Source organism: Kryptolebias marmoratus, linkage group LG1, assembly GCF_001649575.2.
Source record: "Kryptolebias marmoratus isolate JLee-2015 linkage group LG1, ASM164957v2, whole genome shotgun sequence".
In the NCBI taxonomy this organism is placed as follows: domain Eukaryota; kingdom Metazoa; phylum Chordata; class Actinopteri; order Cyprinodontiformes; family Rivulidae; genus Kryptolebias; species Kryptolebias marmoratus.
The window spans coordinates 23,804,804-23,822,270 of NC_051430.1; the positions used below are offsets into that span (position 1 = coordinate 23,804,804).

At 37.8% G+C, this 17,467-nt stretch overlaps 2 protein-coding genes across 3 annotated transcripts; one reads left to right on the top strand and one right to left on the bottom strand.

Moving 5' to 3' along the window:
* Positions 1 to 149: 149 nt before the first annotated feature.
* Positions 150 to 9,406, bottom strand: LOC108233775 (adaptor related protein complex 3 subunit sigma 1). 2 transcript variants are annotated; one of them, XM_017412455.3, is made up of 7 exons: positions 9,114 to 9,406; positions 6,168 to 6,259; positions 5,517 to 5,628; positions 5,358 to 5,429; positions 4,173 to 4,280; positions 2,835 to 2,876; positions 701 to 834 (listed from the first exon to the last, which is right to left on the bottom strand). In XM_017412455.3, the coding sequence occupies exons 1-6, from the start codon at positions 9,180 to 9,182 to the stop codon at positions 2,841 to 2,843; spliced, it is 489 nt and encodes a 162-aa protein (XP_017267944.1). In that variant the 5' UTR covers positions 9,183 to 9,406; the 3' UTR covers positions 701 to 834; positions 2,835 to 2,840. The 2 variants fall into 2 exon arrangements, with proteins under 2 accessions (XP_017267943.1, XP_017267944.1); XM_017412454.3 differs by lacking the exon at positions 2,835 to 2,876 and having other exon boundaries at positions 150 to 834.
* Positions 9,407 to 12,227: 2,821 nt separating this feature from the next.
* Positions 12,228 to 17,467, top strand: cdo1 (cysteine dioxygenase, type I). The gene is made up of 5 exons (XM_017412087.3): positions 12,228 to 12,538; positions 13,651 to 13,728; positions 14,366 to 14,523; positions 14,991 to 15,160; positions 16,523 to 17,467. The coding sequence occupies exons 1-5, from the start codon at positions 12,369 to 12,371 to the stop codon at positions 16,550 to 16,552; spliced, it is 606 nt and encodes a 201-aa protein (XP_017267576.1). The 5' UTR covers positions 12,228 to 12,368; the 3' UTR covers positions 16,553 to 17,467.

Below are 17,467 nucleotides of genomic sequence, written 5' to 3' on the forward strand. Positions count from 1 at the left end.
GCTTAGGTGTATCAATAATAAAATTGAAATAATAAAAACAAGAGTTTAATTTGACAGTTTATTGTTGAAAAAAAGCAACAAAAAAAAGGAAAAAAAAAAACATCATGCACAGATGAAAATTAAAAGAATATTTGATAAAACATGATGCATCATTTAAAAGGTTTTCCATACAAATAAGAAAAAGAAAATCAGCACTTAGATATGTTCTAAATCTCTGCAGTTTAACATAAAAATATGCTGTAACTTTAACACTGTAGCAGATATGTTTCAACTTTGGAACCAAAATTATTTCACTCGTTTTCATTCCTTGATTGAATTTCTTCAGTTTGGAACAACTAAACCAACAAAAAATCCTTCAAAGTGTCACTTCATGTCACACTTGTGAGCAAGTGAAATAATTTTACTTTTTTTTTTATGTCACAGATCTGGTACGGAGGAGCTGGATGTGAGGCAGAAGGAATGTACCACTGAAAAATAAATACTTTCTTTGTCCTTCAAACAGAAAATAAAACAAACATCAGAAACATTTTTTTTTTAACAGAAACCAAACATGAAAAAAGATAACACCGCAATATGGAGTGTCAAATCCCACAGTACCTTCAAGACTTAGAGTGTTGATAAAAGTTAATAATTTGAGGTTTTGGTAAACAGATTGCATCAAGGTAAACATCGGCTGACATCTGCAGGCTCAGGATCTCGCTGCCACTATTTGAAGGAAGGTAAATTTGGCACTTTTATGCTTATGTCGCCAATGTTGATGTTTCTGGGCATTTCCGGGAGGTTCATGTTCTTTACAGCTGATACGGCACGAGCTGGTGCTCCTGCAATACCGGCCTGTACACACCAACACACACACACACAAAACACAACGAGGGTTGATAAGATTCAAGCCAGTGGAGCAAGCAAACAGAATAAAAAACATCTGTACACAACAATACACTAAACAATGAGCACTGGACACACAAAAAAACACACAGTGCTAAACTGAGAACTGGACAAAAAAATAAATAAATAAAATTAAAAAACTGTAAACTGCTGACAAAATGCAAAAGCACCAGGACAGACAACATATGCAAATGTACATTCAGATGCCTTTTTAGCTTCAAATGCACATGCATTATTGGTTTCTAGAATGATGAACATCACAACCAGAGCCAATTAGGAGTCAACTGTGAGGACATTCTGTACTAGACTACTCATTCACTAACTCTGAAGTTCTGAGGAGTAGCTGGACAAATGGACAAAAGGCAGCATTGCTTGGAAAGTGAACCCACCGGACTCTTGAGGACCGTTAAGGGTAAAAATGCGGGAAGAGATTTGTGTGAAGTCGGGGAAAAAAAATGGTTTTGGATATGAAGACACAAGTGATGCTTGGATAGATAGAATGTGTGCATCAAAGCTTTAGCCATAATAATGCAGGTGATACTGTACCTCATGTGGGTCGAGTTACTTCTGAAGAGCCTACACGTGACTGTAGCTAAATGCATATTTTGCCTAAATGCATATTTGTGAATAAAGGAATAAAATATCTGTGCCATGGACACATCTGTTTGATTAATGATGATTGTTAGGCTGACGGTGCTAAACTACAATGAAAGATCTACTCTCAGGGCAGAGGAGGCGCTACACTCTAACACAGTAACACTCAAAGTGGAACTGAATAAGAGAAATTCAGTCTTTTTTTTAAAAAAAAAGCATTTGTGAGTGATTAGAAGTTTTAGTCATGTGTAAAAGCAGACATTTGAGAATCACTGCTGTTAGAGAACCCCCTACTGAATCTTTAGCAGACAGACCCAAAAGTGACCAAAACATTTCAAACACAGACAGCTGGACTGTGTGTTTGAAGCTCATCCTGACATCTTGACGGATCCTGAATTTAAAAAAAAAAAAAGTGTTGCAAAGCATGCCTGGCATGTAGATAAACTGCAGGTTTTCACAAAGCTATGCCAATGACTGAGTGTTTAGGGCAGATTTCTTCCTCTGCCAGGACTCAATGAGACGATGGGATGGCAGCCATGTCGCCAAACAAGAGGAATGCTGATGCAGCACAAGGGAATTTTTTTCTCCCCCATCACACAATTGCATTAGATTGCCTGGTCGCCCACTGTGTGACGCTGTTCTAATGCATTTTTATTCAATCACGGTGTGACTAATGCACACAAATACAGTAAAACCATCTGTGAAACAAATAGCGGTGGTTTGATCTTCTGCACTAACTCGAAGCTTTTTATTGCTGGTTTAATTTAAACAACAGCACGTGAGGTTTACAAATGTTGAGCATTTCAGGTAATGTTCCTATTCACTCAGCGCAAGCAGCACTTTAACACAGACTGCACTTAAATGAAAATAAATAGGTTATTTTAATTTTCCTGACTCAGTCCAAACCGTTAAATGAAAGATGGATGTAGCTACACTGATGTGTCCTAAAACTGCATTCTTTCTACGGGTCAGCAGAGGGCGACAACTAAAGTTTTAAAGAAGCTTATGAGAAAATCTGCTTCTGACTTAGTTTATTACCTCTTTTCAAAATCTGTGTTTGACTATTTATACATATCTGTCTGACACAATCTAATGCTACAAATTCAGCAAGTTAAAAACTGGATTGTAGTTCTTTCCATGTTTTTTTTTGTATAATCTCTGCAGTTACACCTGAGTGTATGTCCTGTGCTGCTATTTAACAGACAGAAACAGAGATTTTTGGGTCTGCCGTGAAAGATTCCTACTGTGTGTTAGTGGCGTCAGTTTACTAATACATGAAGGGCCGAGTGGAGAGACTGAAAGGGGACGTAAACTTCAGTTACGGTTACAGTATTTGGTTGTAAATTTAGCAGTACCTGTGTCTACCTGTCCTGCCTGGTAGACTGAAAGATAAACGTCTGTAAAGAGAGAGAAGAATGGAAAGAACTGGACAGGGTCAGGAAAAAGAGGAATGAGGAATGTTAAAGCAGATTAAAGTAATTACAGTTTATCTCCACAGATAGTGAAAGGACCTATAGTACACCATATGTGAATTTATAAGTTTCAAATAACTTTATTCCTCAGATATTTTTCATCGTAAAAATAAAGACACCCATTTATAAAGACGCAGTTTGAGAAAAGAAAGACTTGATGTCAGTTTGGGAGGAAAACAGCTTGTTTTTCTTTGCCAGGAGAAACAAGCTGGACGGACAAGCTGGATTTCAATTAGCATAATCAGAGAGAGATAAACTCTGTGGTTTACGATAGGTCCAGGAGGGAAGAGACAGAGCAGCTCTGATGACAGAGAACAATAAAAGGTTTGCTTACAAAATGCCAATTGAACAAGAAGATTCCGTCTGGTTAAAGGCAAATAAAGCAGCTCAAATTGTTGTTAAAAAAAATACTTTAAAATGTTAGATTTCAAAAGCACAAAACAATCATCTAGTATCAGTTCCTTGACACATTTAGGATTTCAAAAATAAAGCTAGTTTCTGACTAGTTTTCCGTGCACTGTAAAAATAGAAAGTCCAAAAATACCAACATCTATAAACATTTTTTAATGATCTGTAAACAATGCCACATGATCGGTGCAGTTAAGCTCTCAGACAAAAAAAACTAAGATCAGAACTGAGCAGAACAAGAATAATTTAACAGATTTGTCTCTGTCTTATTAAACCTTTTCAATATGCAAATGGACATTTATCTGCTAGCAGAAGCTGTATGGAAAACAAGGCAATGCACTTGCATAGAAATAACATCTAAGCAAGGACACTGGCCTGGAGATGTGACACATCTGAAAACATTTACTTCATCATGAACAGCGTCTAAAACTAACATTCCTCTACAGAAATGATTGACTTTATAACTGCGTGTCAAATTTAGGTGATTATGGGATTTAATGTTGACAGACTCTGCGATGCATTGGACAATGGCACTGTTCAAGTTGGCGCAGAAGTAAAGGATATAATACTCCGTTTAACACTGGGTTTTCGGTATAGAATATGTCTCGTCTTGATCTGCGTCGAGAGCAGTGCAGCGGCAAGAGAAGAGGTCGAAAAAAGAGCACAAACACTCAAGAGTAGGTAGGGAGCATCCACAGTTACTGGAGAGTAGCATGCAGGGTGCAGCATACACACATGCCTGCATACTGGAGACAAAACCTCAGAGGCTGGAGGTAGAATCGAGTCCCTGTGAGGGGGCAGAAACGGGCTTACCTCAGACTTCTCCATCTTGTTCTGGGCGTCCACCTGTGTGATGATTTCATTCATGTTGGTCTCCAGGACCATCCCGCCCATCACCATCTCAGCCAGAATGTGGTGCACCTGAAACAAACACGGGAATCAAGCTGGAATGTTATTAAACTTTTATTATTATATATTTTTTTATCATTTCCAGAGCTCTATCTTCTTTCAAATGTGTTCTTAAGACACAAAACATTCACCAACCAATGGAGGGTTTTTATAATATCATCAATATGAGACATTTTTTAAAGTTGTAATCAAGATGTCTTTTCCATGTTGTTAATAAGATAACACATTAACAATGAGTGTGCAACCCTATTAGTTTGCTTTACAAACATTATCCAAATAGTTCATTTAACAGTAAAACAACTTAATTACCCAATCAGACAGCCCTACAGTATATGCATGTGCAGTACACTGAATTACATCGAAGGTTTTAACTTGTTGTTTAAAAGTTTCTGCTGAAATCATCCAGAAGCCTGTATGATTGAACAAGTAAACCTTTGCAGCCTTCAGGTTACACATTAATCTATTTTTCATTGAAATATCTGGATTTTTTGCCCTCAATGACCTGCGTTGTAAAAAGCCATCTTTTATTACATGTGATAATTAACTATTATGTGCAAAACGCCGAGCAGGTTCCACGTTTACACTTCTGGCAGCATCCCTGCTAAAGAAAAGTCTCTGTTTAAGTGTTACTTAACTGATGCAACTTATATTAACAGTTTTAACTTAGATTCATATTTTTTAAATTGATATTTTATCATTAAAGAAGATAACATGATAAAATTAAAGACATAATTCTTTAAGTCTCTAAGATCAAAGCTTTTAAATAATAAAAATATAACTGTAAGATGGCTAAAATATTAAAAACACACAATCCATTCTTCAAAGTTGTCAATTTTGCTAGATTTCATAAAGTTAATGTTATATATGTTTTAAAATATATATATATTTTTAATTTTAAAAAAAATTCAGTGATTATTCATCTTTCAGTGGTCCAAGCGCAGCGTACGGGAAGGTGGAGGTCTTATGGAGGATTTTTTCTAATAATATTAATATCATAAACTTGTAAAAGCCGTAATGGTCAAGGGGCTCTCGCAGATCAAACAGTACTATAATCATGTTATGTCACAAGGAGATTAAAAATAATCCTACCTTGTCTACGTGAAAAATTAGGTCCAGCTCACAGACATTCTCAAAGCACTTGTCCAGCGTTTCCACAAATACCTGAAAACAGACAAAAACAATCAGAACGGTACGCTCATCCACAGCCAGAACACAGGGAACGATACGCCACGGATGTCTAGCTTTTACCTGGATTAAGTCTAAAATTCCTAGCTCGCTTTCTGAAGAGTCGACACAAAACACAAAATAAAGTGTGGCGTAGTGTCTGTAGATCAGCTTGTAGTCTGATCCTCCAATCAACCTAAAGCACACACAAAAAAAAAACAATTAGCAGTTTGCTGTACAATAACATACATGTTATCAAATATCACCAACGGTACATTTACTGGAAGTTAATCTCGACTTTTATTAGGTGCCTTAAAATCAGAGCCTTGCACTCTGCCCCGAGCAAGACCTAATAAGAGACTGCATCAAACAAATATGTTATGACACCGACAAAACAAACAGAAGGCGTGAAATAACAGGATGTTTTCAGCTACAGGAGTAAAGATAAGACACGAGATAAACCAGCACACGGAGCCAAGCGGCGCTAAGAAAGTCTGATGAAGGCTTTGATGAGAAAGAACTAAAGAGCATAACACAAAGAAAGCAATTTTAAATATTTCTTTAGCATAACAGCTAGTTAATAATGGCAGAGTCAAGAAGTTAAAGAACAGAGTGCTCTTCTCTATTGCGTGAAAGGAAGTGATGTAATGTTGCAGCCGAGCAAATGAGCGGCTGGAGGATCTAATGTTTGCTTCTTCCACAGAACCAGAGCTCCAATAAAACCTTGTGACTCACATTCCACCTTCTAGGAAATTGCAGACATTTTCATCTCTTTTCGAGACCAAGTGAAAGGTTTCCCTGATGATTTGCTGCTCTGTGTCTTCATTCTGCAGGAAATTAAAAAACAGAAAAGCAGTTCAAACAAAAAAATAAGACGATAAACAACACCTTGTTGATGTATTTATTACCGGTAAGAAGACTGAGCTTCTCCACTTGTCTTTTCTTTTAATAGGTGCATTATTACAGAGTGAATTATTACAGACTGACGATTGTAATAACCGTTTTATAACCGTCTTATATAAACATCTAACTGGACCTGGAGGTCACAACGTGGGGAATTTCTTGCACAAACAGAACCAAACAGATTTATCTCAGCTTCCAGGTGGACAGGACTCCATGTGAAACCTCACATATCCTTAGGAATGTTTGATACGCGCCTAAAACGTGTTTTAACGGACTGCAAATTCACAGGAGAAAGCATAAGATTAATGTTTTTATATAACCCCAACCAGTAAACACTCTCACACTGAGGCTGCCTCACCAAAGGGTGCTCATGTCCTCTCAAGGTTCATCTCAGGCCAGAGAGTACAACCATCAAGGAGGCGACGCTTACGCAGCTGGCTGGAAGGCTGAACTGGTCATGTGACGTATTTATGGGCCCGGCAGCATCAACGGGGCTCACAGTTCATTGATGCAAACAAGCGCAGCAGCAAGACTGAAGATTCGTATGTTTCTTATTGTCAGACCTAAACATCGAGTTCAGGGGCCTTTTTATTAGCCTTAAAGTCACACATGTGAAAATAATCACAAACAAGAAATTTGAGAGCATTCCCCCATCTGGGTTTTAAGTTTTAAGCTGAGTTGATCTCGCTCTCTGTCGGCGTCTTTACAGAAACATTACAGTGTACTGGAACCAGGTTTATTTATTGAGGTTTTATTTAAGGCAAGCAATGAAATTGTGCCACTTTACAATTGAATTGTGCCTTTTTTAATTTAAATTATTGTTAATTTTAAAACAAACACAAGCCAAGAACAACAGTGATCATTCTGTCAGTACCTACATTTGGACCTGTAGATATCGTTCATATCAAATGAAGGCCAATTTCTTCATTTAGGTTGGCTAAATTCGGTCCCTCATGAGTTTGAATGATTAGATCTACCTGAGCTGAGTACTGGTTTTAGTCATAATTTGTATTCCCCTCTCCTTTTGTCAACATTTCACCCAGATGTTTTAACAGAGCAGCTCCGTCACTCAACAAACAACATAATGAGTCCGCGCAGCCCCAACATGGCGCGCTAAAGATAGTTTTACAGCCCCCAGTTGCCTACACCGAGTGTGAAATATTATATCCAGTGAGGCTGTAAGCCGACACCTTGGCTTGTAACGTAACAGATGGTGTCTACACAGCCTCCTTCTAACCCAATCAATTTAACTCCACACAAACTAATATCCATATCAACAAGCAGGTTGGATAGTGTAAAAAGAAAGGATAATTATCTTTTTTTTTAATAGACAGCTAAATTATTTCCTAGGTAATAATATCAAACAATAACTTGTCTTCCTTCATCTATACTTTACTGTAACTGCATACACTGTAGTTTTAATATTAGGATTAAAATTCACACAAAAAAAACTATGAGGAAAAGAATAATGGAAATCAATGGGTTTCCAGTGAAACACATGAGAAAACCCAGCCCTCTTTGGAGCTCTACACTGGTACATACACAAATTATACGTTGAAATGCAGGGATTTTTATCTTCTTTCCCCCCCGATGTATCTCACTGATATAAGGCTTACAGTTTTCCTCTCAAATCCCTCCAAAATGCAGAGAGTGCACCGTCGAGCTTCTACAAACTTTTATATTTTAGCTCAAACTGTTCTCCTCAAAACTTTCTGTGAATGGTCTTTTTTTAAAACTTCTATCTCCCACATAAAACTCTGCAGAAACATATAAATCCACCTGTGTGGTCATCAGAGCCTCCTGCAGCTCACAGATCAGGAATTTCTCAGATCCGACTTGTAGTTTTCGAACATATGCCGTTTCTGTTTTAACCTCATTTTCAGTCTGCCTCTTACCTGGCAGCAGGGGAGTGACAGACACAGGTGTGTGGTTACCATGGTGACCACAATTAGCCACAGGAAACTGCTTTAACATGACTTTTGATCTTGCATCTCTTTACACTTTTTATATGGTGCATACATCAAAATGTAGGCTTTTTCTCTTAATTTGTTTTAGTAAAAGTTACCTTGGAGCTGCATCGGAGCCCTTCAGAATTCCCTCAGAAATGTTCTACTTCATCACATATGAGACTTAGTGTAGATGATTGGTTTGGACACTGACTGTGCCACCTTGTTATTGTAACACCGGCATTAATTAGGGTGAAAAGCAGCACTGATCCAAATCCAATTAAGAGGGGAAAGCCAGCACCGCTTGTTGAGCAGAGAATATTACACAGCCTGTCATTCTGTCAGCAAGTAAACACGAGTTCGAGGAAATAATGGACCCAAGCTGGGTTTAAAAAAGAAAAAGTGAGCACGGGTTCCTCACAAGGGCGTCGTTCAAGTCATGTGACCCAAACATAAGTCACTTTCCTGGGTCCATCAGCCCCACAAACAGCTGGATTTTTCTATTTCTTTTTTTAAGAAAACTGAGCTCAGGCGAAATGAGATCCAGTCGCTTTGGATTTCACGTCTTTAATTATTCATATTTTTAACGACGGCGCGGACTAGACCTACATGTTTTACATATATAAGCATTATTAGGGATTAGTTTGAACATATGTCTTCAGACAGCCTGCGTTTCCTGACCACATTGATTTTATTAGAGAGCACGAGACACAGTCGGTAATTGTTTTCATATTCGCTCGTTGCTTTAGCTGAACGGCAAAAACAACGAATAAAGAGACGAAAACATGAACCAAAGCTGCCCCCTTTTTGTGTTGTTGTTGTTTTTACTCACATAATGTTCGTAGAATTTAGAAAGCCTCGGTTTCCCGTGGTTGTTGAATATTAAAATGGCTTTTATCATGATTGTAGGTGAGCGGGAGAGAAGGAGGCACGAAGAAGAAATGCTGGTTTCTTTCGGATCCCGTGTTACCCAGACCCGGACCGGGTTTCGGGGATGTATATCCCGTCTCGGTTTGAGGTTAGGACGGGTTGACTCGGAGCTACAAGGCGCTACTCCTCCATCGCCTTTTTACGGATATATTCCACGTCGAACCACCAGTCTTCCTCCACCTCCAGCTACGGAAGCTGCGAGGGATTAAAACTTCGACTTTTTGTTTTCATCTCGTTTTTTATTTTCAGCTGCAACTCTCAAAACCATCCACAAGGGGGCGCAGTTTGACATGAAATTAAAATATCTATAAACTCAAACCACACATCATATCACTGTACTTAGATTTAATCCTAATTAACTCCATATATGGGCTTTTAAAATTATTTTTATTTATATTTAATTGTACCTGTTTCTAATAATTAAAGACTATATTAATAAAACAGACAATTTTATTGTAGAAATCTGGAAGCTGATTTTGGACTAAAAGAGAGAAAACCCTTTTAACTAATAAATCAAACATTGTTTTTGATTTTAAACTGGCACCATCCAGCTTAAAGCATCACCATGCTGGTACACTGGTGTAAATATTAACTGGTACTAGTGCAAACAAAGGCACCATAAATCATCAACAAGCCTGTTTATTTCAGTGACACATCACCAAACTCACCCATTAAAAACTTTGTCAAAATATAAAATGTGCCACATTAGGAGAACCTAAAATGATAACAAGCATAATGTTGATTAAAAACTGTATTTTCAAAATTTACAGCAAATGTTTGAAAAAGAAGATTAAATACAGAGATAAAGAAGCTCCAGCACTGTTGAATCATGCAACTGGCTTCAAATTGAAAAGTGAGCTTATTTCATTTAAATAACAGCTTTTTTTTTTTTGCTTTGACAATAAATATTAACAAAAAATTCAAATGCAAATAGAAAGTAATAATTTTATTCTATTGTTTAGGTAAAAATCTAAGTTGTTCAAATTCTAATGATCCTCTAAAACCTGTTGGAGTGTTTCCTGCAGGTGATCTTTTCTGTGATATGCAGAGTTAAATTTCAGCCTGATGGTGGAGCTGGAGAACATCTGGTGCTGATGATGTGGCAGCTGAAAGGGAAACTTGGCTCAGACTCTCATACAAAGAACGTTCTCTCCTTTTCGTGCTGCCAATAAACACAGTGGCCTGACTTCATCCTCAGCCAGAGAGGACTTTCTTTCTGACGTAAGCTGGATGACTAAAATACAGCTTTTCTGCTCAGTGGTGATCTTTAAGCAACTTTTTTTTTACATCTTTATCGCAATAAAAATCAGGAAAAGATGTGCTGCTCAGTTTCTTTCTTTATTTTTGGACAATTGCTTTTAGATTTTAGAGCAAATCATCTCCTTCGACGTTGATATTTTGTGTTTTTTGGCAGCTTGTGCACAGCAGGTTGCAGAAAACAAGCACTTTGTAGCTACAGCCTGTCCTCACCCCATGCAACCCACAATAAACTATCTGCACCGTGTATTTTTCTTTGCGGGACAAAAAAAGACAGCAGTGAGGAAATGATAGGTTTCTGTTGGAAAAGGAACATGTTGCAGAGAGGGGGGTAAAAAAAAGTTGGAGCTGAAGTTGTAAAAAAAAAACCCAAGCAGCTCCAAGAACAACACACAAGTCACAGTGAACATGCAAAAAAAAGAGGCAAGTTGAAGCATGAAGGCAGCTGGTTCGTCCGTTTAAAACTGATTATTTAGATACACGACACAGGTACAGGCCTTCAGCTAAATGTGTTGCTGCATGAGGTGAACCTGGGGGAAAAACTGGGAATTGTGTGCCAATTTTAGTCCATCTAATGCATCAAAATGCTCCATGAAGACCTGAACGATGCATGTTTCCCCTCAATAAGTGCATTTACTTTTTTTGCTCTGAGAAGAACTTTTTTTATCAGTCCTCAAATTATGTAATGTCTTTTTCCACATCTGTGCACATCTTAACAGTCCTTTAAAGATTTTTTTTTTTCATGCATATCAGCCTTAGTGTATTTGGCTTCAAGATTTAGCTGAATATTTTCCTAATGTGTGTCATTATAGACAAAAAGAAAAGCCTTAAAGTTCAAACATTTTCCCAGGTTTGTGTTTTCCCTCCCCTGCCTGTGTGGGAATCAACATGTGTTCTGGTCTCTGTATGTGTTCTGGTTTATGTGTATGTTCTGCTCTGTGTTCTGGTCTGCGTATATGTGTGTGTGCCAAACAACATACTGAATTTATTACAAAACTTTGCTTCTACAGTAAAAGAGACCTGGCTGCAAGGTGAACTCACCCACCAAAAACTTGGACATAAAATAAAACGTGCCACTTTAGGAGACCCTAAACTGATTTTAAAAAAGCCGATTAATTAAAAACTGTCATTTCAAATATACAGGAAATGTTTTTAATACACATTTCTTTAAAGAAAAGAAGACTAAACACACAGATCTCCAGCAAACTCCAGCACCTTTGAGTTATGCGACTGGCTTCAAATTGAAAAGTAAGCATATTTAATTTAAATGACTAGCTTTTTATTTGCTTTGACAATGAATGGCAACTAAAAAATGAAAAGTAACTGTGTGTGTTGTGGGCTGTGTTAGGGTGTGTGTGTGGGGNGTCTCACACCTTGGACTGGGAGCTTGTTGATAGTCTGATGAGATGCACAAACAGAGAGCTCAGCTTTTGTTGCAGGAATGCCTCAGTGAGACAGAGATAAAGAGGATGGGGGGAGAGGAGGGGAGGTGCGAATGTTTGTGACAACGTGGTGGAATTGGACTCAAAGGATCAGTCCAAGTTGTTTATGAGCAAAAGAAATGCTCGTTTTTATTTAGAAGCTCGAAAGATTTTAAATGAAACTCGGAAAAAAGGCTGAGCTGGTTCTTTTTTTTATCACACTGCAGCACGCGCTGAGGACAAACTTAATTCAAATGAAGCTGTAATTTGTGGCCGTTCCCCTTTTTTTAACCCCATAATGGTACGGCCCTTCGGCTACACGTCTCCAAATTGCTTTGCCAGACTATAAAAGTAAACGACAAGCGTGGAGGGAAGAAGAAGCAGGTAGAAGCAGGATTTTAAAGATCCTCCTGTGCAGCTGAGAGACAGAGACAGAGACAGAGACAGAGACAGACACAGAGACAGAGACAGAGACAGAGATGGAGCAAACCGAGGTGGTGAAGCCTGAAACTCTGGATGAGCTGATCAAAATCCTCCATAAGATCTTCGAGAGTGACAACATCAATGTGGAGGAGGTGCAGAATATCATGGAATCATATGAGAGCAAGCCTCACGAATGGAGGAAATATGCACAGTTTGACCAGTACAGGTAAAAAAAGAGTTTATGCTCCATTATCACAGCTGCTATAATTACTCATTTATTACTCAGTTGTTGTGCTGATGCACTTTGCATCGACACAAACTGATTTAAGAGTCTGTTTGTGTGATTTTATCTTTTCTTTTGCTTATTTTTTGTCAGCATTTTCAAGTTTTAAAGGCACTAAACAATGTATAAAAATATATTAACTATTTTATACTCGTTACATGCATTAACAGTGCATACAAGTCACCTAAAGTGACTTGTTGTCTGCATAGTTTATATGATTTTTGTTTTATTTTGGAACGTGTGCAAGTCGGTAAAATGATGAGGCTAGTTCAAATGGGAGCTGTTTACAAAGATCATTGTGTTTTGTTGGAAAAGACATAATAAGAGCAGTGTTTGGGTTGGTGTTGAGTCATTAAGGGTGGGTGAGTGACCATCCAATCAACACTGAGGAAGGACACACACCCGCTCTTTTATATTGCAGATATGGTGTGACGAAACTGCATGAAAGTGACCTCAAAAAAGACTGATAACAGGAAAAAAAAAAAACAAGATCAAAGGCTGGCATCTGGCCTGTATGGGAATATTTTTTATAGATCTTAAATATAGAAGAAGAAAAAAACAAAAACTAACAAAGAGAAATCCCTGAAAGGATCAGAGACCTGCTGTCCATTTGGGGTAATTTGATTTTAAATGCAGGAGATACACAACATTTTCAGCTTTTATAAAAAAAGTCTTTTTTCCCCCTCAACATGGAATACAAGTTGTTGTTACAAGAAGTTTTTGTGTTTCAAAATTAATCTTGTTAATTAAATAAAAATGACAATCCCAGTGTCTTTACTTTTCAACTCCATATGCTTCAATACAGCTCACAGAGTTTGAGATTATTTGGTAGAGTTCAGCATATTTCTTTGTCTTTGGAATTTCGATATTCACTTTTTTTTTACAAAATAAAATTGTAGGAACCTCCCCACAACCTTCACATTCCTCAAACTATTATTATTTTCCTCCACACTCCTTTAGAAGTTGCCACTCTGTCTCACAACTCCAACCAAAGATGATAGATGTTTGTCGGCCTGTTTCTCAACATTCAGTTATCGAAATATCTTTGCTTGCAGGTACACGAGAAACTTAGTGGATGAGGGCAACGGGAAGTTCAATCTCATGATTCTCTGCTGGGGTGAAGGACATGGCAGGTAAGATTTTACATCCAAGTGAAGAAGAAAAACTTTTTCATTGACAGTGTTTTAATAGAACCACGCTAATATCGGGCAGGTTTTATTAAATTTAAACTATTCAATAACCACCAGTTTACCAAACACTAGACAGGCCTCGAATTCAAGTGATTCATCTGATTATTACTAGTTAGTTAATACAGATTAGAAAGTCCCAGGTTGTTTTTTCCTGACACACACACATTGTGTAAATCAATATTATGTAATGACAGCTGTCAAATTTCCACTTTGTCAGCAATCATAAGTTCAACACTTAACATCCACAAAAGTTAAAATTCAGTCAGATTGTGTAGCTGAAGTTACTGCAGCGCTACAAACTCTCTACAATGGGAACATGGTGGTAATAAATATGGTTTTATTGAGTTTTCTTGCATTACTGCAGTGAAACCTGCATCTTTCATTTGTCGCTGTTTTAGGCTTCACCGGCGCAGCTCAGGTGTACATTCATGACACAAATGCAACTTTTTAAATCTCTGTCAATTAGCGAGAACAAGAGCTCACAGCAACGCAAATTTTCCATCTTTCTGCATACTTGAAAGAGGCCAGTGTGGACACGTTCTCATGCTGCATGCTTGTGTGTTCCTTTGGCACTTTGCAGTAGCATCCATGACCACACAAACTCCCACTGCTTCATGAAGCTGCTGCAGGGGCAGCTGAAGGAGACGCTCTTCCAGTGGCCAGACAGCAAATCCCACGGAGATATGGTTCAGAAATCTCAGAGAATTCTACAGGAGAACAGGGTTGCTTACATCAGTGGTAAGAAAGAAAGCAGACTACACAATGACTCTGTCTTTTCTTTATTACATCTAATCTGAGTATCTTAACATGTCAGATTATCAGTATTTTGCAGCTTTGTTGAGAGCTATTAAGTAAATGTGTTGTGTCTTGCATAAAATGTGCTGATGCACCATGACTCTGAAAAATCCGACCACATAAGTCAAAAGTGTGCACAACATTGTGAAATCTGCCAACTTTCCCAGCGCTCAATTACACCCGTTTCCAGATATGCAATGTCAAATTGCTCCCACAGGAATTCACAGATGGTTGCAATTTTACACCGAGGAGAGTTACGTTCTCTGATCCAAATCTGCCAAGTCATTCCCCGAAGAAAGTAGAGGCCAACTGCGATGTCTGGTCTCAAGATGATTGATTGGAGTTTCGCACCATTCCAGTGACATCCACTCTAAGTGTGCTCTTTGTCCATGTGTGCTTGCATGTTTCAGACTCCATCGGTCTGCACCGTGTGGAAAATGTCAGTCACACAGAATGCGCGGTGAGTTTGCATCTTTACAGTCCTCCGTTCGTGACCTGCCAGACCTTCGACCAGCGAACAGGACACAAGAACACCGTCAAGATGACCTTCTGGAGCAAATATGGAGAAAGGACCCCATTTGTAAGTGACTTTTTTTGGCGTATTTTAAAAGAAAATTGAGTCCAAAGTGTTGGCACACCTGCTCATAAAGGTGTAGTTAATATAGAGGTATTCTTTTAGCACAGTATAGCTGCAAACGTAAGCAACAAAAAAAATAAAAACTTCAGTTTTTTTACAGTTTGTGCAGAAAATCTTAAGTTTATTGCCCGCTGCTAAAAGGCAAATGCCAAGAGACAATGTTTTTGCCTGATTTGTGCTCATTTGTCTGTTGTGTAAACTAAATATCTCTTAAGCCAGTGGACAGATTTTAATGAAACTCTCAAAAAGTATCATTGGAAGTACGTCTACAACTGATTAATTTTTAGAGTCGGCCTGATTCAAGATAACCACCACAGCTAATCTACCTTAGAAAGCACATAAATGGTTATATCTCAGTTGATTTTTACAAATATTGAGTTATTCTTTGGAGTGGTAGCATCAGAGAGTTACGCCCAACAGCAGCAGATGGAACTTGATCTCACAATATTCCTTGAGGTCACACATAACTTCATTTTCAAGATTTCACCAAAACGAGTAAAATGCCATCATTTCTCAACATAAGATGAACTTAGTTTAAAACTCTGGCGTGAAACGCACAGGACGATATGAAATCCTTCAAGGCCTAATTCTGTTCGTACATTGTTTCTCTTACCAGGCAAAAAAAACGGACAGGAAAATTACAGAGTATAAATTCAAACTTTTCCACTCCCCTTAAATGCCCTCTGAGGAGGAAGCAGGTTTTTGCTTTTTTTAACTAAAAAAAAAACCCCAAAGCCAACAGAGGCAGACGCCCCTTAAATGACATTTTGGTATTTCGGCAACATGTTTTCACTTGCTTTGTCACAGTAAAAAATGTTGCTTCGGTCGAGAAGATTAACTTTTAAGTAATCTTAACCTTTAAATACAATGTATTCTACAACAATAAACTCATTTGGAGTTAGATTTTAAAACATAAAAAAAATATAAAGCATGAGTTTGAGATTTCTCCCCATTTTGGCCACCCTTCAAACAAAATTATTAGATTACCAACCTTATCTGTAATCTATCAGTTGTATAAGCATACCTTGACCATAAAGCTTTTCAAGTTCGTTCACTAGATTGCAACACAAAACAGAAGAGATAAGATAAGTACATGAGCATGAGCACACAATGAACTTAACCTGACATAACACCCCGAGCTCTAAACAAATGTTGCCGTCTGATTGTATGTTTTTTAGGTCAAATAAAAAACTGGACATTCTCATTGTTAATCTTGACAATCCTGTTAAATAAAGGCTGTAATTATTGACCTACGATCCTGATCTCAGTCAATCTCCTTGAGTTTTTTTGTCTCTCTTTTTCTAGGAGACCACAGTTTCACAAGAAAACAACTAGAGGTCACCGAGCAAAGCTTCAGACAACGTAGACACTTAAGTTTGAAATGCCAATTCCAGGAATCTGATTCTAAGGAAAGTGCTGTAAAAAGCAAAATGTGGACCTGCGACAACTACACAACCCATTTCAAAATTAGGAGAGGGCTGGTTCAAAAGGACAGTCCACTAATTAGAATGGCTTTATCGCTGCCCAGGGTGAACTTGGCAAATACTGATGAGCGCAGGATGAATGCATGAATAGGCTCGGACATGGACTGAATCTGCCTTTTGTTTGCCGGGCCTGGAGAGACCCTTTTCCAAAAACAACATTCCTGTCTGTCCACAACCTGTGTAACCACACTTTCATAGTTAAAAACTAAAGCTTTAGCATTTTAAAAAGAGGAAATATTGTTGTTTTAGTTTTCTTTTATATAAAAAAAAACAGTTTTGTAATCAACAGCTTTGTTCTCAATGAAGCATTTTTAGCTGTATTTACTGTTGATTTACGCCACTCAAAATCGTCTCAACTGTGTTCAAAATTGTCAAAGAATGTGACATTTTCTGTACAGTTTGCCTGCCGAGGTTTGTCGTGTTTGCATTTTGGAGCAGGAAATGTAAAGCTTTAGAGTTGTGTTGTTTTTAAAAGTGTGATGCTTGTAATTTATTTGCAGCGTATCCCGTTCGCTGAGGGAGTTTTGTAAATCAGCAAGCTTAAATACCAAGAGAGTACTGTGGAAAGACTATTTTGTATTATTAGGAGAAGATGTGTTTAGGTGAAACTTTTCTCAGGATTTTTGGTCAACTTTGATTGCAGCTGTATTTATACAGTCAATAATCTGTCATAGTGTTGTCAATTAAACATATTTTCTGTGTCTCTGTAAAAAAAAAAATTGTGTATAACTATAGAACAATAAACGTCATTTCCTTTTCACAAAAA

Coding starts and splice junctions, on each gene's coding strand:
- LOC108233775 (XM_017412454.3), bottom strand. CDS start 9,182: ATGATAAAAGCCATTTTAATATTCAACAACCACGGGAAACCGAGGCTT. Junction 6,260..9,113: donor CTAAATTCTACGAACATTAT/GTGAGTAAAAAC, acceptor AATTTCCTGCAG/AATGAAGACACAGAGCAGCA. Junction 4,281..5,357: donor TAATTTTTCACGTAGACAAG/GTAGGATTATTT, acceptor TGTTTGTTTCAG/GTGCACCACATTCTGGCTGA.
- cdo1 (XM_017412087.3), top strand. CDS start 12,369: ATGGAGCAAACCGAGGTGGTGAAGCCTGAAACTCTGGATGAGCTGATC. Junction 13,729..14,365: donor TGGGGTGAAGGACATGGCAG/GTAAGATTTTAC, acceptor GGCACTTTGCAG/TAGCATCCATGACCACACAA. Junction 15,161..16,522: donor ATGGAGAAAGGACCCCATTT/GTAAGTGACTTT, acceptor CTCTTTTTCTAG/GAGACCACAGTTTCACAAGA.